This window comes from Ceratotherium simum, chromosome 12 (assembly GCF_057802395.1).
Source record: "Ceratotherium simum simum isolate JZ-2026a chromosome 12, ASM5780239v1, whole genome shotgun sequence".
Lineage (NCBI taxonomy): Eukaryota > Metazoa > Chordata > Mammalia > Perissodactyla > Rhinocerotidae > Ceratotherium > Ceratotherium simum.
Genome location: NC_141911.1, coordinates 8,066,011 through 8,093,251, shown reverse-complemented (window position 1 = coordinate 8,093,251; position 27,241 = coordinate 8,066,011). Strand labels below are relative to the sequence as shown.

General features: G+C 37.1%; 1 protein-coding gene across 3 annotated transcripts; it reads right to left on the bottom strand.

Moving 5' to 3' along the window:
- Positions 1-670: 670 nt before the first annotated feature.
- ESCO2 (establishment of sister chromatid cohesion N-acetyltransferase 2) lies at positions 671-26,633 on the bottom strand. 3 transcript variants are annotated; one of them, XM_014789919.2, is made up of 11 exons: positions 26,536-26,633; positions 25,888-25,953; positions 24,268-25,096; positions 22,059-22,152; positions 16,480-16,537; positions 13,157-13,283; positions 11,145-11,276; positions 9,973-10,062; positions 9,178-9,321; positions 6,042-6,217; positions 671-2,185 (listed from the first exon to the last, which is right to left on the bottom strand). In XM_014789919.2, exons 2-11 carry the CDS (start codon positions 25,938-25,940, stop codon positions 2,053-2,055), a joined length of 1,836 nt encoding a protein of 611 aa, XP_014645405.1. In that variant the 5' UTR covers positions 25,941-25,953; positions 26,536-26,633; the 3' UTR covers positions 671-2,052. The 3 variants fall into 3 exon arrangements, with proteins under 3 accessions (XP_014645405.1, XP_087293492.1, XP_087293491.1); XM_087437366.1 differs by lacking the exon at positions 6,042-6,217; XM_087437365.1 differs by lacking the exon at positions 9,178-9,321.
- Between the last annotated feature and the right edge of the window lie 608 nt (positions 26,634-27,241).

The window sequence follows — 27,241 nt, the reverse complement described above, 5'->3', positions numbered from 1 at the left end:
GAGATTTCCCATACACTCCCTGCCCCCACATATGCAGAGCATCCCACCAGATCACTATCCCCCACCAGAGTGGTACATTTGTTACCACTGATGAACCTACATTGACAATTAGGGTTCGCTCGTGGTGGTGTCCATTCTATGGGTTTGGACCAATATATGATACATATCTACCATTATAGTATCATACAGAGTATTTTCACTCCCCTAAAAATCTTCTGTGCTCTGCCTACTCAGTCTTCCCTCACCTCTAACCCTTGGCAACCACTGATTTTTTCACTGTCTCCACAGGTTTGCCTTTTCCAGAATGTCATATAGTTGGAATCATACAGTATGTAGCCTCAGATTGGCTTCTTTCACTTAGTAATATTCATTTAAGTTTCCTCTGTGCCTTTTTGTGGCTTGATAGTTCATTTCTTTTTAGTGCTGAATAATATTCCATTTTCTGGATGTACCAGTTTATTCATTCATCTACTGAAGGACATCTTGGTTGCTTTATTCATAATTGCAAATTTGGCAATTATGAATAAAGCTGTTATAATTATATGTGCAGGTTTTTGTGTGGATATGTTTTCAATTATTGTTTTTAACAAAGAACATGTACTATTTTTATAATCACAAAAAATAATTTAAAAAGAAAATTAGTATATTCAATCATGAGACTAGACAAAGAGAATATTGAAAAGAATTTTAATTGATTCATCACAAAAGCATTGAGCAAACAAAATGTTAATAAAATTTTTTAAATAAAATATTTAAAACAATTAAAAAAACCAGCAGCGCAGAAAATAGCATTAAAATGTTTGCATAATTACACACATTTTAACACTTCTACATTCTTTTTGGAACCCAGGCTTTTAAATTTTGGAACCATGTTAACATACAAGCAAATAAAAGAATGCAGATGAACAGATTGCACATAGAGTTACAACCTGGAAAACTACTTCCCTAGGGTCTTATTGCCAGATAGCAGTTAAATTATTTTTTTAGAATCAAAACAATCTGAATAATTCTTTGCTTTTCCAAGTAAGTATCCAAGAATTATACTAGGAAAATGTGTGCATATTTAGGCATATTTACATAATGTTATCATATTCTCTGGCAATCAGCCTAGATATATTTATTTACTAACCTTAGTTCTGTTACTATATATTTTGTCAGCACTTTTGCCAGATATCTCAGAACAAGATGTATTTTACACATGCAAAAAATCTTAAAATGTAACCATATGAATCATCTACTCCAACTAGATGTCCATTTTATTAATGACATCAATCACCAGTAATAAGTTCACTAAAGTAGCACAATTAACATTTTCATACACCAAAAATTAATAAAATGACAATAGTGCTATTACTAGGTTTAATTTTAATTAAATCTGATGACAGGTGTGCTTTCGATTAACATGATTTTTAAAAAGATTGAAACATTAAACTATAGAATTCTGTTCTACATAAAAGGATATGGACATTTTATTCATTCTTTACCATCTTTCCCTGTTACAAATTAGAAATTCAAAACACTTTCTAAAGATATTCAAAACTGAGTCGCTACAGCCAAGTACCTATAAAGCGAGAATTTTGTGTACAGAATTCAGGAATTATCTTTAAATATTGGGCACAGAAATTATTTGCCTGTCTTTAAATTTTTCCGTTTGCTTCTGATCAGGCATGCGATAATCCTGGTCCCAAAGTGTGCTTTATAAAAGATAAGTGGTCACATTTCTGTGGAAAACCATCTTGCTTTGTCAATGTTCTTATGTAGGAGGCAAGTAATTTTCCAGTTATAGCTACAAAGTTTCATAATTAAGGATTCAGAGTGCTAGTCAGTATATATCATCCAAAGATTTTTCCTTTCTTTGAATCCCCAGATAATTTTTAACAAATTTATCCCTGACTTTTCAATTCATAAGGGAAAAAACTGAGGCAAGTTTGTGTGTATGTGTGTTTGTGTCTTAGTATTTTTATTTTGATATTTGTTAAGTAGTTCGTATTATATGATAAGAGGCTGTCTGAACTCATCTACACAGTAACTGTTCTAGAGTTGAAATTAGCTTTAACTATTAAAATTGTACACAAGGAAATTAGGAGTGTTGCAGTACTTGGCTGCAAATAACTTGCCATCTGGCGTTGGGTCAGAAAACGCTATTTCATCAGTGCTGAGAAAACAGCCAAACATGAAGCAATTCCTAAAAAAGGAGAAAAGACAATTTAACAATGGAACAAACTTAAAATTCTGATTAAACACTAGCACAATTGATTTTAAAGCAAACCCAACATAAAATTTCAGTCTCCTGAATAAAATAAAATAAAAATTATTTTATTAAGTCATAAAATGACTTAATGCCTTAGATTTAAGAGATGGAAGTCTAATGATATCATCTCACAGATGAGAAAACTGAGATCCAGAAAAAATTCTGCTGAGAGGCAAAGGGAACCACATAAACCACCCAGCTGCCTCTAGGTGATCCACGGTCATGAGCAACTAATAGGAGATAAGATTGCTAATTAAAAGCCACAGATAATTAAAACCAAGAAATAAGCATCACCAATTTTAACCAATAACTTATACTCTTCTCAACTACACCACACACTCAGAGCTCTAAGAATGCAAAAACTAATCTGCATTTTGACCACAACTCTCCTTGATCCAGCTCAACTAGGATTAAAAAGTAATAAAATGAAAAGGTTGAAAGAATTCAACAAAATTGAGGGACATTCTATAAAATAACTGGCCTGTATTCATCAATGTCATAAAAGACAAAAAAAGGCGAAGAAAATGTTCCAGGTTAAGGAAGACAAAGACTAAAGAGATATGATGACTAAATGCAATATGTGGTCCTGCACAGGAAAAAAAATGCTATGCAGGAGATTTGAGGCAAATGACAAAACTGAAATATGGACTATACATGAAATAAAAGCATTATGTCAATATTAAATATCCTGAATTTGATAACTGAACTGTGCTTATGAAACAGAATACCCTTGTTCTTAAGAAATACATACTGAAGTATGAAGGGGCAAAGGGGCAGAATGTATGTAACTTACCTCTCAATAATTCAGGAAGAAAGTACATGTTAAACTTGATGGATCTGGGCAAAGGTATTTAGGGGGTTCTTTTTACCATTCTCGCTAATCTTTTATAAGTTTGAAATTACTTCAAAATAAAAAAAATTAAAGAATTGGATTCAATTAGAAGTTAAGATATAAGCTTCTAGTACACTTACTATATAATTGAATGCAACTTTATTGCTAAATTTACTAGAATCCAAAGCAAAATATTGGTTTGATTAGTTCTTATTATAAGTGATATCTAGAAGACTAGATCTGTAGACTGGAGTCCTAACTGTCCTTCTACTAGCTCATCAGTGTAAATTTGTGCTAATAATTCCATCTGAGCCTCAGCAGCTCCTTAAGTAAAACAACTAGGAATAATATTCTCCTTGTGTGAGGATTTAAATATATATTGCCTGTTTAAAAAAGAGAATTCAGCCTAAGGCTCCTCATATACAGGACAGCTGTCAATTATATTACCTGTATCTTCAATTCAAATGTGTGAGGAAAGATAAATATGTTCTCAAATGAATGTGTTTTATATTTCTCCTTTTGGGGCAACTTATTTTTAATTCATTATTGCTTATAGATAACCTATTGCCTTAGTACTCAAAGTATGATCTACAGACTAGCAACATTCAGCATCACCTGAGAGCTTATTAGGAATATCGAATCCCAGGCCCCACCCTGACCTACTGAATCACACCCACATTTTAACAAGATCCCCAGGTGATTCATATGCACTCTCACGTTTTGAGTAGCACGGGACTACTAACTGGTAGAACTAGGTTAGATACTGGTATTCCCCATACCAAATTTATGTATCTCTTAGTATAAAATATAGAAAATAGAAGTATTTCATGATTAACTACCAAAAAAAAATCTTTACAGACACCAATTTTTCTCATTGCTTCCTTTTATAAGGTATGTGTGGGTGACTAGGATTATGGCTCAAGACTGGATCCCCACAGTGGTCTTTGGTTTTCTTTCTTAAAAAGTATATAGAACTCAAAAGGCTAGAATAGTGCTACTCAAAGTGTGGTCACTGGTTTGGTCAAAGTGTGGTCACTGGTTTATAATCCGTTATTTTAAGTACAGAAATTGAGAGAATAAGTGTTGTGAAATTCATCCATCCAACCTTGATTAGGTAAATTAACAAGCAAGAAGTAAGCTAATTTGTCACACTAGAAACTTTAAGTATCAATATACAGTGTCAGTTCAAAGTGCGAGCATAGGAGTTTAAAATGGAGAATTGCCAATTTATTTTTTACTGAGATATAACTCATATACCATAAGACTCACCCTTTAAAAGTGTAGAAGTCAGTGGTTTTCAGTACATTCACAAATTTGTGTAACCATCACCAATATCTAATTCCAGAACATTTTCATCATCCCCAAAAGAAACCCTGGACCCAATAGTCACTCTCCATTCACCCTTCCCTCAGTCACTGGGAAACTACTTTCTATCTATGGATTTGCCTATTCTGGGTATTTTCTATAAATGGAATCACACAAAATGGGTCTTTTGTGACTGGCTTATTTCAATTAGCATGTTTTCAAGGTTCATCCATGTTGTAGCATGTGTCAATACTTCATTCCTTTTTGTGGCTGAACAATATCCCACTGTATTAAAGTATGGATATACCACATTGTATTTATCCATTAATTGTGCATTTGGTTTACACTTCCTTGATTATGAATAATGCTGTTATAAACCTTCATGTACCAGTTTTTGTGTGGACATATGCTTTCATTTCTTTTGAGTATACACCTAGGAGCAGAATTGCTGGGTCATATGATGATTTAATTTTTTTGAGAAACTGCCAAACCGTATTCCACAGCAGCTACACCACTTTACAATTCCTACCAGCAACATACAAGGATTCCAATTTCCTCCACATCCTAACCAACATGCATTATTTCCCTTTTTTTTTGATTATAGGCATCCTAGTGGGTGTGAAGTAGCATATCATCATGGTTTTGGTTTGTAATTTCCCTGATAGCTAATGATGTTGAGCATATTTTCATGTGCTTTTTAGCCATCTGTATTTCTTCTTTGGAGAAATGTCTATTGAAATCATTTGCCCATCTTTAAATTCGGTTGTCTTTTTATTTTTATGTTGTAAGAGTTCTTTTATATATGCTAGATGTACTACTCTTATTAGATAAATGATTTGCAAATATTTTCTCCCATTCTGTGGGTTGTCTTGCTAATTTCACTTTTACATTTAGTTACACTTACGAGTTATAGTAAGTCTTTATTAACTACCTAGTTGCACACTGTCAATGACCATGTACAATTTCTGTAATTCTTTTTTAAACCTTTGTATAGATTATATTTATTGAAATGTTAATTTTACATCTGTAGAATCTAATAAAAATCTGTGCTTGTATTTTCCTTTTTTTTTTTTTGCTTTGTTTTCCTATTTCATTTTCTAGCAATTCTTCTTTATTTTACTTTATTAAAGTGTTTGTCTGTAACAAATTAAACTAGTCTTTCACCACAGGTAGCATGAAAAGCACTGGGCTAGAATGTTTCACACCTGGAATGTTGTGCCCTAAACTGAGTACATCTAGTATTTTTTTTCAGCACCAACACTTGCCTTAGCCTGACTTTGATAGTATTTATACAGAAGTGTCTTACCAACATCATTCCCTTTGGCTCATGAGCCAGGAAAGGTTCTGGGAAAGCTAATCTAGATCTAGATCCATTTTATTGTATTTCTTTTTCTTTTTTGAGGAAGATTGGCCCTGAGCTAACATCTGCTGCCAACCTTCCTCCTTTTTTCTCCCCAAAGCCCCAGTAGATAGTTGTATGTCATAGTTGTCCCTCTAGTTGCCCTATGTGGGACGCCACCTCAGCATGGCTTGATGAGTGGTGCGTAGGCGCGTGCCTAGGATCCAAACTGGCGAACCCCCAGCCTCCAAAGCGGAGTGCATGAACTTAACCGCTATGCCACCAGGTCAGCCCCATTTTATTGTATTTCTTACCTGAGAGTATCTACCAGTCGTCTTGCAATGCGCTTTCTTCTCTTCAGTCTGAAGACCCATATTCTACTTATCCCACAGACTGCAGGTTCTGGTACATTTGAACATTGCCAAGCCCTATGACATTCTTTAGAGCTTGGAGATTCTGGACCAGTTGGTTCGGACAGGACACGGAAGGCCTGCAATAATATACAGAAGCATCTAGAGCTAACAATACAGATGAGTTCACATTGCTTTTTAAAAACCATTCCTTAAAGGGCCGGCCCCAAGGCTTAGCGGTTAAGTGCGTGCGCTCTGCTGCTGGCGGCCCGGGTTCGGATCCCGAGCCCGCACTGACGCACCGCTTCTCCGGCCATGCTGAGGCTGCGTCCCACATACAGCAACTAGAAGGCTCTGCAACTATGACATACAACTATCTACTGGGGCTTTGGGGGGCGGGGGAAAAAAAAACCATTCCTTAAATAAAACTTAAGTATCTGAAATTAATATTTTAATACCTTCACCAAAAATGTCAAAATTCTTTGATATTTCTTGAATTCTCGTCCATTTATAGTTACACAATGCGTAAAAAGTACTAGTGGTGTTGAGATATTCCCACATTCCAGTGTATTATATACCATTATGAAACATCCTTCTTTTGTTGATTAAAAAAAATTGTAAAATTCAGACTGTTACCTTTAATAAAGTACATAAACTTCTCCCATTCTCTACAGCCTAAAATGTGTATATATGACATCCTCAAAAACAGAAAGCACTAAAGAAGATTTTTGCATATTAACTATGAAATTTGGTTTGAATTTAAGTTGTTTTTAAAACTTTTTATTTTGAAATAATTAGATTCACAGGAAGTTAAAAAAATAGTAGAGAGAGAATCCGTGGATCCTTCCTGGGGTCTCTCCCAATGGTTACATCTTCCATAACTATAGTATAATACTAAAACCAAGAAATTAACATGGGTACAACGTGTATGTATAGTTCCACGAAAATTTATCATATTTGTATATTCATTTAACCACTGCCACAATCAAAATACAGAGCTGTTGCATCATCACAAAGATCTTCCTCTTGCTGCTGCTTTATAAACACATCCAACCTTTTCCCCTCCACCATCCCTAAGCCCTGGCAACCACAATCTGTTCTCTATCTCTGTAATTGTTATTTTGAGGGTGTCATATAAATGGAATCATACAGCATGTGACTTTTTGGCTTTTTCACTCAGCACAATGCCCTTGACATCTGTCCAAGTTGTTGTATATATCAACAGTTTGTTCCTTTATATTGCTAAGTAATATTCCACCATATGGATACACTAGTTTTTTTAATCATTCACCTACTGAAGGACACTTTCATTGTTTCCAGGTTTTGGCCGTTATGCATAAAGGTGCTATAAACATTCAGGTATGGGTTTTTGTATAGACATAAGTTTTCATTTCTCTGGGATAAATGCTCAGCAGTACGACTGCTGGGTGATATGGTAGGTGCATGATCAGTTTCCCAAGAAACTGCCAAACTTTTCCCTGAGTGGCTGTAACATTTTACAGTCCCTCCAACAATGTATGAGAGATCTCATTTCCCTGCATCCATGCCAGCATTTGGTATTGTCACTATTTTTTATTGTAGCTGTTCTGATAGCTGTGTACTTAAGTTTTAATTACCATTAAGAAAACTGTGCTTTTGAAATGAAAATTAGAGGAAGAGAATATGTATGAATTAGTTGGCTATTTTTGCCTATTGTCACTATATAAATAGTCTGCTTTTTTAAGATCAAAGAAAGGCCAAATTGATCACTTTTACCGCCAATTATACAAACCAGCTGTTTTTCTCTCCAACTTCTGATAAACACACACAGGAGAATATATATGTGTGTGTGTGTGTATATATATATATATATATATATATATGTGTGTGTGTGTATATATATATATATGTGTGTGTGTGTGTGTATATATATATATGTGTGTGTATATATATATATATGTGTGTGTATATATATATATATATATATATATATATGATGAAAATGCAGGAAATAAAAGGAAAATAAGAGAGAGAAAAAAAGATGGTAGAAATTAGGGGAAAAAAGGAAGGCACTTACAAAAAGGTATTAGATAAATTCACGCCAGCATCATTTCAAGACATATTGAGACAGATAAATATATTTTGTGTGTGTGTGTGAGGAAGATTAGCCCTGAGCTAACACCTGTTGCCAAACCTCCTCTATTGCTGAGCAAGATTGGTCTTGAGCTAACATTCATGCCCATCCTCCTCTACTCTATGTGGGACGCTGCCACAGCATGGCCTGGTAAGCGTGCGTAGGTCCGCGCCCGGGATCTGAACCTGCAAACCCCGGGCCGCCAGAAGCAGAATGCGGGAACTTAACTGCTATGCCACCGGGCCAGCCCCCAGATAAATATTTTTAAAAGGAGATGTAAGTGTGGGATATATAGAGTCAGTTAAAAAAGAACACGTTGAACTATAATTTTCTACAGCTAAAGATTACCCTGTAACCTCCTTGAAGGCAAAACTACATCTCTCCATTCTAGAACGAGGATTGGCAACCTTTTTTTGTAAGGGGCCAAATTGTAAATAATTTAGGCTCTTTGGGCCATGTGGTCTCTGCTGCACCTACTCCACTGCCATTGCAGCACAGAAGCAACCACAGGTAACATGGAAATGAATGAGCATAGCTGTGTTCCAATAAAACTTTATTCACAAAAACAGGTGGTGGGCCACGGGCTGCAGTTTGCCAACTCCTCTTCTAGAACATTGCTAATTAGTATTTAAAGTAGATTCTAACTAAGGGACAAGTATTGACTATTTTGCCAAATATAGTAACCTGCACTAAGCCACATGTTCAATAAGTGGGCTCTTTAGATTTGCTTATTTAAAATCACATACTTTATAGTCCAGGTATGGAAATGACTACAAGAACATAAGACTGACTTACTTATCCTACCTATATAAGGCAAAATATCAAATATAATAGAAATAAATGACTTCAGCTATCCATGGAGTCAAAGATATTTCAGTAGGAAAAAAGTTATTAATAATAGCATTCTTAAATGCTTATTGAGATTTCTCCCAACTACTTAATTTTGCTTACAAATTATGCCAATAATTTAAAAGACATATACCATACCTGTTTGATGGGCTCTGCAATTAAACACCCAACTACTCTCTTTTCATCAGATATAAAGAGAAAAGTTTTGGTTTTATTTGGACATCTGGGAACAACTTGCTGGAAGCCCAATTCATTATCAACAAGTTCTTGGACATCTTCTACCTAACGATGTTAAAAACCAAAGGAGGTGAATTTGTTTTAAAAAGTACAACAGAAACTATATATATTTATATACACTAACTTTATGGTTACTATCATTTTAGCCTCTTTTATCTCTATTTCTTAAATTTGCACACCCCCAAGATTATTCCCTTACTGATGCATGTATCTGCCACTTTGGAAACAGAGTTTTAAGACCCTATTTTAAAGATCACTTTCAGGAGAAAGAAATTCACTCTTGGGAGGGACAAGGAATAGGAAGTGCCAATTTTGTTTCAGCTTTATTCACTGTTCACTGGGGCTAAACATCCAGCCCAAGAAACATAAGCAACACCAACATAAGAAATACACTCTAGGGCCATTAATCTCTCGACATTGAAACATTTGGTTTATCTTTCACAAGTGGAAGACAAAGGTAAAAGATAAGCCATAGAGCCTTAACTGTTTTCTTTAATCTCCAACTGACACTTCTTGCTTTGTCCTGTAATTATAAATTTAGTTTTGTACGAACTACTATAAAAGTCATCCTTACATGTGCACCAAAGTGGATTACCTATGAGCAAAGGTGTTTTATTCTTCAACATAGGTTGATTTTTTGGTGTGGGAGGGGGAGGGAGTAGAAGAATAGGAATTAAAAAAGCTAACATTCCATACCTTTCTGATAGCATAACTTGGATCATGTGGCAGGACCAGCACAATTTTCCCATCCCAAAACTCTGCTACTACACGTTCTTTTTTCCAGCCCTGCCAAAGGAAAAGAAAGCCACAGTTTAATCTGAAGAAAAGAAAAATGTAAGTAATTTGGTCTGGAGAGGACAAGAAGATGAACAATGAGTGACATAAAAAAGAGGACAAAATCCCACTACAGGAATGTGGGAAGGGAAATAAATGATGACTAAAACAAAGTACCTGTCCTCAAGGGGCTGACACCCTATTGGGAGCCATATACATAATCTATTATAAATGAAGGCAAAGTCAAATAAGAGCCCTTCATAGGAATATAAAGAGAAAAAGATGAATTATTAGAAGTGGGAAAGTGGAGGAGGGGTAGGATAAGCAGTTTTAATAAACCAGGCTAAAAATACGTGAAGGCATGAACTACCACAATAAAAACAGGAAAAACAAGGGATGCATTTGAGTAACAGGTACAATCATAAAGATAAGGCCAACAATAGGATGTATTTGGACTAGACAGCTGTTTGATAAGGAGGTAGGACCCCTTCCCTCAGAAAAGAAAAAGCCTGGAGAAGTCATAGCAAAGGTTTTTTTCTAAGGCTATCTATAAAGAAACTAAAGTGAGAAGAGCAGGGTCTCCTCAGTCTTTGAGTTTTGTATCTTGACTGTTCAGCTCTGCTCAGAAAACTAGAGCTAAGAATGCAGGATGTTCATTCAACCTAGAACAATACAGTTGTGTTGCTTAACAACGGGGATACATTCTGAGAAATGTGTTATTAGGCGATTTTGTCACTGTGCAAACATCACAGAGTGTATAGTATTTACACAAATCTAGATGGTATAGCCTACTACACACCTAGGCTATATGGTACTAATCTTATGAGACCACCATTGTACATGCGGTCCATCATTGATCGACATGTTGTTATGCAGTGCATGACTGTGGTTCTTTTGTATTAGGATAGAAAGTTTGAAATGGCACTTGTATTAAAAGATAACATTTAAATACTGTCTGCTTCATATATTAAGGATAAAATTGCAGATGATGAAATATTTATGGATATGTAGATCTTTCAATAAAGTAAAAGAAATGTTTCTTTTAAAGAAGTTTTATTTTTAGAACAAATTGAAAGACTATTTTCTGACTTAACTGCATATTTGATTCCCTCCAAAAATCTGTGGTGATGCTGAACATGCTGCATTTCATCTTCAGGGTTGGAAGCAGTATAGATCATGCCACAAGATTTACACATGGTGGCTCCAAAATGTTTCTGACCTGCATCCTGTAATTGGAAAAAGAAAAAAACAAAGCCCATCTAAACACATCACGAATAGCTCTGTATTTAGTTCATGTAACCATTCATTCAAATTTCTCCTTATTTTTCTTTTATGCTGGCATAACTGAAATACTAAATGAAAATGTGGTGACTATATCCTCCTCTCCCTCCCGCCCAAACAAAATGGAATGAGAAGAGAACTAAAGATGCAACAGATTAATGAAACAAATGGAATTGTCTGCTTGAATGGATGGTGTCAAAAATCAAGATTCAGGGGCCGGCCTGGTGGCACAAGCGGTTAAGTGCGCGCGCTCCGCTGCAGCAGCCTGGGGTTCACCGGTTGGGATCCTGGGCGCGCACCAACGCACTGCTTGTCAAGCCATGCTGTGGCGGCATCCCATATAAAGTGGAGGAAGATGGGCATGGATGTTAGCCCAGGGCCAGTCTTCCTCAGCAAAAAAAGAGGAGGATTGGCAGATGTTAGCTCAGGGCTGATCTTCCTCACACACACACACAAAAAATCAAGATTCTTTAGCTACATGCATAGTTCTAAGAAGGAATATGATTAAATCATACAAATTACAGCTAAGATGAATAATGAAACTTCTTTAATAAGCTCTTAAATGATAATAACAACAATAAACAAACACATAGGGACAGAGATTGGATTGGTGGTTACCAGAGGGGAAGGGGGGAGGGAGGAGGGTGAAAGGGATAATTCAGTACATGTGTGTGGTGATGGGTTGTAATTAGTATTTTGGTGGTGAACATGATGTAGTCCATGCAGAAATAGAAGTACAATGATGTACACCTGAAATTTTTACAATGTTATAAACCAATGTTACTGCAATAAACAAAAAATTAAAAAATAAATAAAAAAAAAAAAAAAAAGCTCTTAAATGAGACCTAAAAAAGCCTTATTTCAAGGCTTTTTATTATTTATTTCAAGGCAGGGCAAAAATTTGAGGAGTTCTATATTCATTATATAGTATTTTTTCCTTAAGTGGTTAGGAATACTAAAATCCTTTGCCCCTCAAGTTGATAAAAAATAAATATAGAGCCAGCCCTGGTGGTCTAGTGGTTGAGATTTGCTATTCTCACGGCCACAGCCCAGGTTCGTTTCCTGGTGGTGGAACCACACCTCCCATCTGTCAGTTGTCATACTGTGGTGGTGGCTCACATAGAGAATTAAAACTAACAACTAGGATACACAACCATGCACTGAAGCTTAAAAAAAAAAATGTGTATACATATATATATATAAAATAATACATGGTAAAAGTTTAGGAAAAGCACAGACAAATTTATGAATATAGGGAAGTCAGGGATATTCAATGTCATGGTTTTTAAACTCCTGTTCTGTCTCATAAGGCATTGCTCAACGCTACTGAAAATACCAGGTTCTGAATTATCTGATATAGGGGTTGGCAAACTTTTTCTGCAAAGGTCCAGAAAGTAAATATTTTACGCTTTGCAGACCACTCATGGTTTGTCACATATTCTTCTTTTTGTTCCAACCCTTTAAAAATGTAAAAGCCATTTTTAGCTAACAGGCCATGGTCTAGATTTGGCCCACAGCCATAGTTTGCCAAACCCAAGTCTAACACAATGTAGCTATTCTCATTAAATCTTTTGTTGATCAATGAGAATTTTCCTTATCTGGAAACAACTCATTCATCAGCATTCACAAAATTACTAGCATTGCCCAACAGCATCAGTTTGAAAATGTACTTGACTAGCTTTAAATGCTGCCACTACAACAAAGCTGGTATTTACAAAACTCAGAATATATAACCCATGTCAACTATGCTAAGACAACATGTCTGATTTCATGTTCTATATGTGAGAGCCAAGTACATGAGGAGCTTTGTTTTAAATTTACTCACAATGATGAGCTGGTCTTTTGTTTCTTTATTTGTATCTCTGGTATTAGTACTTTTCTGTGTGTTGATCTGTTTCAAAAAGTTAGTAGATATGATGGATCCCAGAGAAGACTGTTCTTCAACTAGAGATCTTGAAATAGAAAGTTGATAAACATTATTTAATAATTTAAAATTTTTTGAGAAATTACAATGAAAAGAAAACGTATGTATATAACATTTGCAGAGCACCTTGCAATTTTTAGTGTCTTCTAATGACAATAACTTCATGAAGTTGAGCCAGCCCTGATGGCCTAGTGGTTAAAGTTCTACACTCTTACCACTTCAGTGGCCCAGGTTCGCCTGTCAGTAGCTATGCTATGGCAGCAGCTCACATGGAAGAACTAGAAGGACTAACAACTAGAATATACAACTATGTACTGGGGCTTTGGGGAGGAAAATAAATAAATAAATTAAATTAAATTAAACAAAAAACTTCATGAAGTAATAGGGCCAGGAACAATGAGAAACCTGAGGTCCACTCAGAGAGGATCAGTAATTTACCCAAGGTAAAGTAACTAGTAAAGAATGGCAGTAAGACTCAAATCCTCATCTTCTAACTCCAAGTCCAAGGGACTTTCATCTACAGTATCAGATGCACATGTGCAGGATCTCTTTGTAAGTTGACTATATCCTTAAAAAATGATCTTTGTTACTTTATTAAATCTTAGGACAATATTTACCTACACAAGTATAAATAAATTCCTGGAATACCACAGCAAATAATATTAACTAGACTCTAATATTGAATTTCACAGATGCACAGGAAGCCAGTCACCAGCATATTATGATCCAACAACTTTTTACTTGAGCAGTGAGTTCTCATACCTAAAGCAGCACCCTACTATTCTCAAATTCTTAGGAAAAAAATTTTTTTTTGCCTAGATAGATGTTGTTAAGGCAACCTTTTCCCAATAAGAAAGAATGCTGGGATTGGCTTATAGAGGTTGCAAACTGGAGCCCCTCAGGCCAAACACAGCTAGCAGATATGTTTTGACAGGCTCACATAGTGTTTAAAACTTTGGATTAGCTATCGATATTTTAAAATCTAGAGATTTCACTTAAAAATGTGTATTTCCAACAGTGCAAGAGACACTATAAGATCACTAAACCTCTATTTCTTCAAAGAATCTACTAGTTGGAGCTCAACAGCACATGCTCTTTCAGATGGGGCATGCATTCTCCAGCTGGCTCCAAGGCTCCGCCCAGGCTGGCTGGCTCTGCAGGCAATGAATGTGTAACCCTTGTCTTATGATGAAAAGACCTCGGTTTTCAAAGGACCAAAGGAATAGAAATCTCTACAGAATAGAGGCAAGGAGAAAAACTAAGCGCCCAAAGCAAGAGGTTCAAACAGAAAAAAACCTGACAAGAAAACAGTAGGAAAAAACTGTCTAATTCTTTAAGCTGAGCCAAGCTGTCCTATTATCATTTGACTAGAAGAATGGCTTTCAAACTGACTTGACAAACCTATGGTAAGAGATATATTTTACATCATGATCAATACAGACACATATATTTAACTACACTTACTATGTGAGATGCATTATTCCATTGAAAAAATGCTGGGGGGCCGGCCCCGTGGCGTAGCAGTTAAGTGCTCGTGCTCCGCTGCTGGCGGCCCGGGCTTAGATGCCGGGCGCGCACTGACACACCGCTTGTCAGGCCATGCTGTGGCGGCATCCCACATAAAGTGGAGGAAGCTAGGCACAGATGTTAGCCCAGGGCCAGTCTTCCTCAGCAAAAAGAGGAGGATTGGCATGGATGTCAGCTCAGGGCTGATCTTCCTCACACACACACAAAAAAATGCTGGATATGATGCCCTTAAACTGATTTGACAAACTACTAATGGTACGTACATACCTGTAATATAAAAAACAGTCATCTAGGTTGCTGATCCCCTTCTCTTTATGCAACCTTTGCTAAGTAACTCAGCTCTTCCCATCCTTGTGTGCATGACCACAATCTCTTTACTGCTATCTTTGCAATTTTAACACTTTATTATACATATTTGTTTAAACGCCTGTCCTCTTCTAACCATAACTCCCTTGATAGCAGGATCATGTGCTATTTCTCTTCATATCTCTAAAACTCAGTATAGTTCAACACCACATAGTACTCTATAAATGTTTGCCAAATGATTGAATAAACAAAAAATGAATGTGAGACCATGAACCTGGAGAATCTGTAATCTACCCAACATACAAGTAATAGATTAAACCAGAAGACATTGATGATATCTGACCTTTTGGGTCCTACACAGAGAGCAATTTCAAATGATTCAACCAATAGTATCCTAATATCTCCTTATGCTAGATTAAATTAGTTTACACACTTTTATCAGCTAATTGTGGTAGGTTTCAATCCTCAATAAAGTCATGAAAGAAGACATAGATAAGAAAAGGGAAAGGTGAAAAAAAACAGCAATATGGCCTTCGAAGGGGAAAAGTTGTCCACCCAACCCAATCTCTAAGGTGATTTAAGATGAGGTGCCCCAAGAGTAAGAGAACTTAGTTAGGAAGTTCCTTGCTCAATACCTCCAGTTATTTATCATCAAACGGGGAGAGAAGAATCAAAGCTGCTTAGGAAGATGTTGAGACTATAAGAAACTTCTTTTTCGTAGCTTTTCCACCTATCATGCTCACACTCACCCCTGCCTCCCTGATCCTAGTCTCAGCTTTGACCAGGATAGTGGTAGCTTCAGCCGGGATTTATAAAAGCATTAAGCTGCTGCAAGTTACTTACTCCTCTGGCCAGAGTATCCTCATCTATAAAATGGGGTAATAATGGTACCTACATCATGAGGTTGTAAATGCTCATTAAACATTAACTATTATTAATATTATCACCCAGGGAAGGCAATATAGCCTAATGGGCTTTGATTCAGATATGGATTCTAGTCCTGGCTCTGCCACCTCATAGCTGTGCAACTGTGGCTAAATTACTTAACAGTTTCCTCAGCTGAAAATAGAATTAATAATAGTATCTACCTTCTAGGTTGCTGTGAGGATTAAGTAAGATAATGGATATAAACTACTTATTATGGGCTAGGTACTATATAAAAATGTTAGCAATTATTATTACTCAAGCCCATAAAGATCTTTTCCTTCTCTCAACTCTTAGGTTCTCATGAAGTTTCTATAAGAGAGTCTGATTTCATCTCCTATTATCAATATCCCCTTAGTGAGGAAGAAAAAAATGTTCTCCAAATTAAATAGTATAAAAAAGAAAAAAAGACCCAGAAGACTCATAATTAAATAAACTTTGAACATTAAAATAAGAGCAATCCCTACCTTTTTGTATTGACTGAAGAAACACTGAAGATGGGATAGACAACGGACTCAGGAGAAACTGGTAGGGGGAAAAAATGACAATAATTTGTATTACAAAATAAACTCAAAAGATTTTAAAGGTTAATAAAACCAAAATACCCACATTACTTGATTTCAAGGCTTAAGAGTAATCAAGACAGTATGGCATTGGCAAAAAGACAGACAAATAGATCAATGGAACAAAATAGAGAGCCCAGAGGGGCGACCCAGTGGCGCAGCGGTTAAGTGTGCGTGCTCTGCTTCGGCGGCCCAGGAGTCACAGGTTAGGATCCCGGGCACGCCGAGGCATCGCTTGTCAAGCCATGCTGTGGCAGCATCCTATATAAAGCAGAGGAAGATGGGCATGGATGTTAGCCGAGGGCCAATCTTCCTCAGGAAAAAAAAAAGAAGAAGAAGAAGATTGGCATTGGATGTTATTAGCTCAGGGCTGATCTTCCTCACAAAAAAAAAAAGATAAAAAAAATAAAGATCCCAGAAACAAACCCATGCAAATACGGTCAACTGATTTTTCACAAAGAGGCAAAGGTAATTCAATGGAGAAAGGAGAGTCAACAAATGGTGCTGGAACAACTGGACAACCATACGCAAAAAAATGACAACGCTCACATATAAAAATTAACTCAAAATGGATCATAGATCTAAATGTAAACCACAAAACTTCTACAAGAAAATATGAGAAAAATCTGCATGAACTTTTGTTTGGTGATAAATTTTTACATATATCACCAAAAGCACCATATATGAAAGAAAAAATTAATTAAGTTGGACTTTATCAAATTTAAACTTTTGATGTGTAAAAAAATACTGTTAAGAGAATGAGAGGACAAGCCACAGACTGGGAGCAAATATTTGCAATCATATTTCTGATCAAGGACTTGTATCCAGAATATAAAAAAGCTTTTAAAACTCAACAATAAGAAAACAAACAATTCAATTAAAAATGGGCAAAAGATGTGATTAGACACTTCACCAAAGACATACAGATGGCAAATAAACACATGAAAAGATGCTCAGCGTCATTTTTCATTAGGGAAATGTAAATTAAAAGCACAATGAGATATCACTACACACCTGTCAGAATGGCTAATATCAAAAAACTGACAATAACAAATGCTGGTGAGAATGCAGGATAATAGGAACTCCCATTCATTGCAGGCGGGAATGCAAAATGGCAGTTTCTGTGGGACAGTTTGGCAGTTTTTTAATAAAGTTAAACATAGATTTACCATACAACCCAGTAATCACGCTTCCAGGTGTTCACCCAAGTGTTTTGAAATCTTATGTCCACACAAAAACATGTACACAAATGTTTATAGCAGCTGTAGGGGCACTAGTCTACATGCCCTATCATAACCATGTGTCCTTCTGGTCCCCTTCTGGGCAGGACGCCAACCATCTGGTATCGTACTGTTTATCTCAAAGAGCATCATGTCTTGAAGGAACACAGAGCCCTTCCACATGAGCTACTACTCCTTGGAACGCTGGTCATGCAAGGACAGTCCCTCATGGCAAGCACGTAGCCTTTGTTCCCCTGCCTATATAAGCAACCCCCTCTCTGTTCACAGTAGTAGATGTAGATGCACAACTTCGTCCAGTCGGTCGCCACCAGACTCCCTGTACTTAAGTCCCAATAAACTCATACATCTTGCTCGCCGTTTCCGGGTCTTTTCTTTGGTCTCTCCTCAACCTATCCCACACTGCTCATGCAACTGAGTGTGTGGTCAGATAGCAGCTCTATCCATAATCGCTAAAAACGAGAAGCAACCAAGAAGTCCTTCAATGGGGAAATGAATAAACAGACTATGTATGGAACATCCATAGTTCAACAAAAAAGGGGAATGAACTCTTGATACATGCAACAACATGGATGAATCTTAAATGCATTTTACTAAGTGAAAGAAGTCAGATCCAAAAGGCTACATATTGCATGATTCCCCTTGTGTGACACTTTTATCAGAAAAGGTAAAGACCATAGGGGCAGAATGGGGTTGCCAGGGGGATGGGGGAGGGAGGAGTAGCTGACTATAAGGGTACACCCAAGGGAAATTTTAGGATGAGAGAACTGTTCTGTAGGGTACTGGAGTCGTCGATATGTGGCTCTATGCACTGGACAAAACCCATACACATGTATATAACAAAGAGTTAAATTTAATGTATGTAAAAACAAACAAACAAAAATCAATCATGATGTTGAGGGATCCCAAGATGGAATGCAGACTGTGACAAATGACTCTTGACTCTGACTATATTAGAACTGTATGGCAGAACTACACTGAAGGAGGTAGAAGAAAGGGAAGCTGACCTGAGTGACTTTACAAAATGGTGTTTTGACTGGAAATTATAAGGCTACGGAAAAAAGACCTGTACTTAAATATTATACTCTAATTGCTAAATTTGTTTCTCACAGGAGTATGAATTAACAATTCTGAAACTGTTTTGCAGGTATACTGGGATTGAACAATTAAATAGGTGGGAAGTGAATGGTGGGATCAGGTTTCTCACTGTCTGAGGGAAGTTACAGAGAAACAAGAAAGGAAGGGATAAACCCTGTGGTACTGGATTAGAGTCAGAGACATCAAGTCTGAACTTATGTTTATTTAGTATATGTACAGATGGAGCGATACAGAAACAATCACAGATATGTGTGTATACATGGGTTAGTATACATACATATATTTCCTAGCTCTGTCTGCTGAGAGGACCTAGAAGCAAAAACACTTCAGTAGCAACGAGCACACCATGTCCAGATTGTGGTTTCTAAATACTATTCTTCAATAGAAGGATCCAGGGTTCCTCGGAGAAATGGCTGATTCTAGGACTAGGGCAGGGAAAATACAAGACGAGCCTGGAGCATCTTGTAATGCCAGAAAATAAAGAAGTGCTCAAAAAAATAAAAGGATGGGACATGTCAAAGAGAATAGACCTGAAAAGATCTCCCAATGGTCAAAGCTGGAACAATTTGAGCAATAGAATAAATAATGTAGTATTAGATTATAACCCAAGATACAAACTAAATATTCATGAGTCCATACTGATAAGTATCCATCAGTCCATTTATTTATTTAAAGATTGAATAAATAAATGGGAGAGAAGAGACAACTCTTCCTTACAGAAGAATTCCAAATAATACATGTAAATATTTCCCCCTCCAGGAGATGGAACTTAATCCCCAACTCTCCCTGAAAGGGTAGGCTAGACTTAGTGACTTGCTTCCAAATAGAGTATGGAAAAGGAAAAGAGTAACTTTATAGTGGAGAAACCTGGCAAACCAATCTTAACCAAGTGATAAAAGTTATCATCATCTGTAACGTCATGTGGACATTGGCACCCCTGATACGATGTGCTAAGAAGGACCCTTCACTTCAGTGGCATTCTTCCCCCAAACCCATAACTCCAGTCTAATGATGAGAAAAACATCAGACAAACCGAGATTCAGGGACATTCTATAAGATATCAGGCCAGTACTCCTCAAGAATGTCAAGGTCGGGCCGGACCCGTGGCTTGGTGGTTAAGTGCGCACGCTCCGCTACTGGCGGCCGGGGTTCGGATCCCGGGCGCACACCGACACACCGCTTGTCCAGCCATGCTGCGGCCATGTCCCACATACAGCAACTAGAAGGATGTGCAACTATGATGTACAACTATCTACTGGGGGGCTTTGGGAAAAAAAAAAAAAGGAGGATTGGCAATAGATGTTAGCTCAGAGCCGGTCTTCCTCAGCAAAAAGAGGAGGATTAGCACAGATGTTAGCTCAGGGCTGATCTTGCTCACAAAAAAAAAAGAATGTCAAGGTCATGAAAAACATGGAAACAAGGAAGACCGAGAAAATGTCACAGACCAGAGGAGGCTGAGGAGACATGACAACTAAATGCAATGTGGTACTATGAATAGATCCTAGAACAGAAAGAGGACATTAATGAAAAACCAGTGAACTCCAAATAGTCTAGAGCTCAGTTAATAGTAATATACTAATATCAGTTTCTTAGTTTTGACAAAGGTACCATGTGATTATAAGATGGTAACAATGGGGGAAATAGGCTGAATGATATATAGGAACTCTCTGTACTATCTTTACAACTTTTCTGTAAATCTGAAATTATTGCAAAACAAAAACCTTATTAAAAAAAATACCAAAATTAAAATAATAGCTGATTAGAGAAAAATACGATGAAAGTGGGCTATTTAGTAAAAAGCAAACTTGTAACTTTGCATTGAAAAATAATTAGAGCTCTTTCTCTAGATACAAGGCCAAGACAGGTGCGAGTCTGATCTGCTATGGGTAAGTTCCTTAATGCAAGCCTGTTTCCTCATCTATAAAATTGGCATACAAACCTATTTCCTAGGATTGTTGTGAGAATTAAATGATAAACCACAGCTATTAAGTAATAAACTTTTATCATTTGTATACTATATTCACGAATTTTGCCATATCCTTGTACGATCTGTATTATTTTTTATGCACTAAATATTTTTATGTAAGTGGACTTAGACGATGTACTGAAATAAATTTATTTCAAAAGAAAATTTTATAACTACTGTAAATAGAAAGCTATTATGTTTCTGTTAACGTGTTCTATTATATCAGTGATAGTACAACCCATGGGAAACATAAACCATACTAAATACCTAGCACTGCCTGGTACAGCACCCAGTAAATACTAGTTATTAACAGTACTAACAGTGTATCTCAGAATTATCACTATGAATAATCATTCTATATATATATTATGAGATCTTCTTAAGGGCTATTGTTTCACATTATGCTTTTAGTTTTATCTTTTTTTGTTTTCTTCCTATGAGCTATAGTTTCTTAATAGTCAGCATGTCTACTCCTAGAATTATAATTTATTTCCAAATTTATAGATATAATCAACAAAGTAAAGTTCCAAGAATCTGGTTGGTAAGTAGAATGTTAATTAACATCTTTATATATTCATAGTTTAGTAAATACTGTTTAATTGAACAATGGCACTATAAGTTAGTAATAGGATTTCAGAACCAAAAGGAATTTAAAAATTAAGACTAACCCCTTAGAGATCTCTTCCCTAGATCATATAGCTAATTAGTAGCAGACCTAGACAAAATCCCAAGGTTCCTGATGGCCAATTCAGTGTCCTTTCTATAGCTTAGTAAATTCTGATTACAACCGGGCTTTGATGACAAACATATAACATAAATTGTTTTTACTCCTTCATATTATTTTGGGTAAAAGGTAGATAGGTCAGGTATGATGAGAACACCCAGCTCTAAGGAGCTTAAGTAACTTGGCCACATCCCATAGACCAATTAAGCAATAGTCTTTTGTCTTAAGTTCCAGCCTAAGGTCTCCATGTCTCCTCCTTTTCAAAATGCTCTACACCACTTACCAGAGAAAACAGTGTCACCAAGACAAACACAGAGATACAAACACAGGCACAAATATTGAATATAAAAAAAAACCCAAAATATTATTATATATAATTTCATATTGACACATGTAATGAGGCATTATTACAGGTAAATAAACTCATTATTTAGAAGAGAAGTCTTCTCTTACTTACCTGCCTTGTTCTCACTGAGAGAATTCTCTGAAGGAAAACACTTATTTTCATGAGTTTTACATTCCCTTGAAGAAACTACTCCACCTGATGAATCCTGAATATAATGAATAGGTAAAAATAAAGGAAACCAATTATAATTCTTAATCGTCTTTTATTTAGGGAGTGAATCCCAACAGATCTGTTTCTAAATGCTTTTTAGGGGTGTTTTTTTGCAGCAGAGACAACATGAAGAATTAGTAGAATTGGACTACCGTGGCTTAGTCAGCAAGAACATGTTCCATTTAACAATATACTTGGCAATACCTGATAAACAGCAAAAAGCATTTACAATGGGGACTGCAAACTTAAATGACTACAAGAGCATCAGGTAAGCAAAATTAAAAGCAAAACTGCCCTGATCTAAATACGTATACATACACTGATTTAGTGGAGGGAAATGAGAAGCCCCTACCTGTCAAATGGTATCCTGATACTCTGTTCTGAGAAATTAATGCTATGCAGGAATGAGGGCTTAGCTCTGCCAGATCTCAATTTTTCATGAAACACCAGAAATCTGTTACTTTATATTTTTAAAAAATGCTGGCTCAAATTTTTTTTAACATTATGTAGGCCAAGCAAAACACCCATGGGCTGGATGTGGTCCACTGGCCACCAATTTAATAATCTTTGCCACTGGGATTTGAAATTTAGATGACTACAAGAGGTATGAACTGCGGTTGAATTTGAGAGGAGCGATGAGGAGAACAATAATGAGAGAAGGTGGGTGAGGAGAGAAATGACTATAGAGGGAGTCTGAATTGCTCAATACATAAGTCTCAGAGTGTACTGAGCACTGCGTTGAAAGTCTACCATTTCCAGCTGCAAGGTTGTGATGAGAAGAAATAAGTCACCACAGACATGGAAGCCCCAGACAACCTTTCTTTCTTCTTTTTTTTTTTTTGTGAGGAAGATCAGCCCTGAGCTAACATCCATGCCAATCCTCCTCTCCCTTTTTTGGGGAGGAAGACCGGCCCTGAGCTGACATCTACTGCCAATCCTCCTTTTTTTTTTTTCCCCCTTTTTCTCCCCAAAGCCCCAGTAGATAGTTGTACGTCATAGTTGCACATCCTTCTAGTTGCTGTATATGGGACACCGCCACAGCATGGCCAGACAAGCGGTGTGTGGGTGCGCGCCCAGGATCCAAACCCGAGCCGCCAGTAGCGGAGCGCGCGCACTTAACTGCTAAGCCACGGGGCGGGCCCCCAGACAGCCTTTCTTAAGGCCTGTTGCCTCAACTGCTTTCTGCCTCTAGCTACCTGATAAAAACAACCTTTCTCTGATGAGATTACTGATAGGAAGTGATCGATACAAGGTATAGACCTGCATTGTCTATTATGGTAGCCACCAGCCACAAGTAGCTAACGATAATTTGCAACGTGGTTTGTCCCAATGGAGACATGCTGCAAGTGAAAATAAACAGACTTCAAGGACTTAGTACAAAAAAAAGGTAAAATACCTCATTAATAGCTTTTTATATTGACTACATTGAAATGGTAACATTTAAAATATACTGGCTGAAACATTTTGTTTTTTACCTTTTTTCCCTGTACGTTTTTTCATGTGGTCACTAGAAAATTTTGAATTACATGTGGTTGGTGTTCTATTTCTATCAGACAACACTAGTCTACGCTAGGTGTGTTAAATATGAGCAAGAGCATAGAATGCAACTATGAAAACATACTATATAAACAAAAACCCAACTATATGTTAACAGTGATCATCTCCAAGTAGTGGGATTACAGAAGGTAGGTTTTATTATACTTTTTGTATTCTCTAAATTTTCAAGAATAATCTAGTACTTAGATAATGAGCTGAAACAAACATAAAAAATATGCTCATACTCTGGAAATCTACTACCTGAATTTTGTTATGTTAAGCTTCTCTAGACTTTAGTTTTGCCATGAGGGAATTTAATGAAATGTATACCTTAATGCCAAGAAAATGCTGGTAGGCTTCTTTAAGCCAAAAAAGGGAGAAAAGCCCCATCTTTCCACCCTGCCTCTAAATTCTTCACAGTGATTAAAACTATACTATTTGGCTTCATAAAAGCAGTCCTCCAGACTGCAAAGAAAATTAAATTTTGCTCAACTATGTTATATGTATAATGTATACTGAACTATTGTTATGTAGCCAACTTAGTGTTTAAAGTGATATATTTGGTTTTCTTTACCTTTATTAATTTCTCTTCGTTTTTACTTCTTGCACCCAGCAGCTCAATGTTCAGTCCCTTTTCTAGTAACAAATACTTTGGCACTTGCCTTGTCTCAAAACCTTTTCTTTCACTGACAGTCTCTTCATCAGAATCTTCAATCACTTCTGATTTATTCTTTTGGGTGAGTCCCAGTAATGGCTTATTTTCTAGAGTCAGTTTTCTAAGAGAGGATTTTTTTCTACTAACAAAAAATGCGGCTCCACTCTGGAGTGTAACTTGTGGTTTGACTTTTTGGCTTAGAACCCGAGGAGCATTCAGATCATTTTCAGCTGAATAACAATTATTCTCTTTCTCCACAATTGGCTTATAGGCCACTCGATTTTGCTTGGAATTTTTAGAATTCTTTGATACAGGCTTGATGCACTTATAACTTGGTTGATACTTAGCAGTTAAACTCTTCTGTGTTTTTTTGTTCATTTTCTTGGAGCAGACTGGTTTTCCCTGCATTTTTTCTGTCACACTGGGAGAAGACTTATCTTCATTTTTAGCAATGGGTCTCCTCTCTTTTATCAGCTTTCTCTCCAATGGATTGAGGTACCACTTATCTTTGTTATAAAAAGATACAGTAGACACAGCAGATTTAAATGGTGAACCTTGATTTGCAGACGGCAATCTACTTTTTTTAGTTGTTTTAAATGGACTTGAAATGAAATGGTCTTGTTGAGAGCAATGCATCTTTTCTTCGTTTTTATCACTGCTTTGGCAAATGTGCTTTTTATTAGGTGATGGAAATATATTTTCAGTCAAGTCCAAAATGAATTTCTTCGAGGGAATATCTGATAATAGCCTATGAAAAGAAACAAAGTCCATTGATAAGTTTTTTGCTTCAATTTTTATATCAATCTGACGCTAACTAATTAACAACTCTACCCGTAGGTCATATTAAAAACATCTTTTCCACCAAACGTCCATCCATATACATTATCTATGAGTTTAACAGTAGGATTCTCAAATTGTCTTTACCAAACAAAGCATTCAAATATTTTTCAAAAGTTAAGATGCCAATGTTTGTGAAAACAAACACTGTTTACAAAGAAGCTCTGATATACATGCATACGTATATGTGTCTGTGTGTGTGTTTTAAAACTTATTTCTACATCTTGGCCATATACAAATTATAGCCCATATACTTTGCTCCATTGGCTACAAATCCCCTAAAATGATTAATTCTGACCCACTAAGGCCTGTTCTGTGGGGAGTAATTTATATCTCTGGTATGACATGTAGTAAGTACTGAGTACACAGACTTTCTAGGATTGCTTACAGATGAGCACTTAGGGTATACAAAATACTATGTTAAATATTATATGAGAGAGAGGAAAGGAGCAAAGTAATAAAAGATTTTATAGATACGTTTTCAAGCCACAGAAAACAGACAGCTCTTTGATTCCCTCCAAAGGCACTAAATAATTAATTATGAAAGCTTACAGTATTTCTAGACCATAATTAGAATATGAAATATTGCTATAGCCACAAGGGGTAGGCAAGTGAAAGAATGGAAATTTTAAGAGTGAAGCTAAGAAAGACAAGAAGGTGGATTTTTCTTTTTTAAGAGTTTACCAATAGCATGAGACTCACTTGTCACAGTTCAAAGAATGCTGCTTCCTCTTCCTTGGAGTAAAAGCTGACATCTCAACTGAACTCCTAAAAGCAACAGGACGATTATAATAACCAAATTCATCCAATGTGTATTAAATTCATTTAATGTGTATTAAAATCACCATATCAAAATTGTACTTTAAAAGTCTGAACAAGTTTTCAGATGCGTGATGGTCCACAAAGATCCAAGAAAAGGGTTTTTTAAAAAGCAAATCACTTTAATAAAGATTTAAACCAAGAAGGTAAAAAAAAAGAAAAACACTATATCACAGTGGCAATTAAAAATAGGAAATAAAAGCCTCCTACGGCTGCTGGAAATAAACACGATCACGCGCGGTAACCCTCGAGCAGGTGGCACGCTGCTCAATAAAAGCTTTCCCTTCCCCTTCCTTCGGATCAGGTATATGAAAAAAAAAATTACGTAAGCGTAATTTCAAAGTTAGAAAGACCTGGGTTTCTGGGAATTAACGCCGAGCTGCGGCTTCAGGGAAGCCCCTTCTGGGGCGGAATGAGGAAAGGTATGCGAGAAAAGCGCCGCTGGCCCGGAACCCTGTCAGGGCAAAAATTCAAGGAAGCTCCCGCGGCAGAAAGAGGGAAACCGGAGACCTGGAAGTGCCGAGAACCTACCGGTGGCTTCGCTCTCGAGCCGCCAGAGCGCCAAAGCTAGAGCAAAGGCTCCTTTTCCTTGACGCGCACCCCTACGTTCCACAGAACACCCCGTTCTCCTCGGCCTCCCACCCCCGGCCCCCCACAGCATTAACCGCGCCTCAGAACCCACAACCTCTCCTCAGCCGAGCCAGTTGCTCCTCCACTGTATTCAAATTATTGCGCGCCAGTCAAGTCTGAAGCCGCTGCGTTCTGATTCGCCGCTTCTCAGCGCTTCCAGGGGCTGGCTCGCTGATTGGTCACGCGCTAGTCATTGCCCCGCCCTCTGGGGAGGCGGTCTCCAAGATTCTCCCGCCTTTGGGAGGCAAAAAACCCTCTCTTCTCAGGGAAACCACGCCTTCCACAAGCCCTTGGGGCAGCGCAGGCTCCATTCCTAAGGCCTTGTTTAGATGCATTCTGGGAATTGTAGTTTTCAGCCCAATAAAGGCATCTTTTTTTGTGTGTGTGTGAGGAAGATCAGCCCTGAGGTAACATCCACGCTAATCCTCTTCTTTTTGCTGAGGAAGACGGGCTCTGAGCTAACATCTATCACCAATCCTCCTCCTTTTTTTTTTCCCCGCCAAAGCCCCAGTAGATAGTTGTATGTCACAGTCGCACAGCTTTCTAGTTGCTATATGTGGGACACAGGCTGGAGAATGAGTGCGTGGGTGTGCGTCCGGATCCCAAC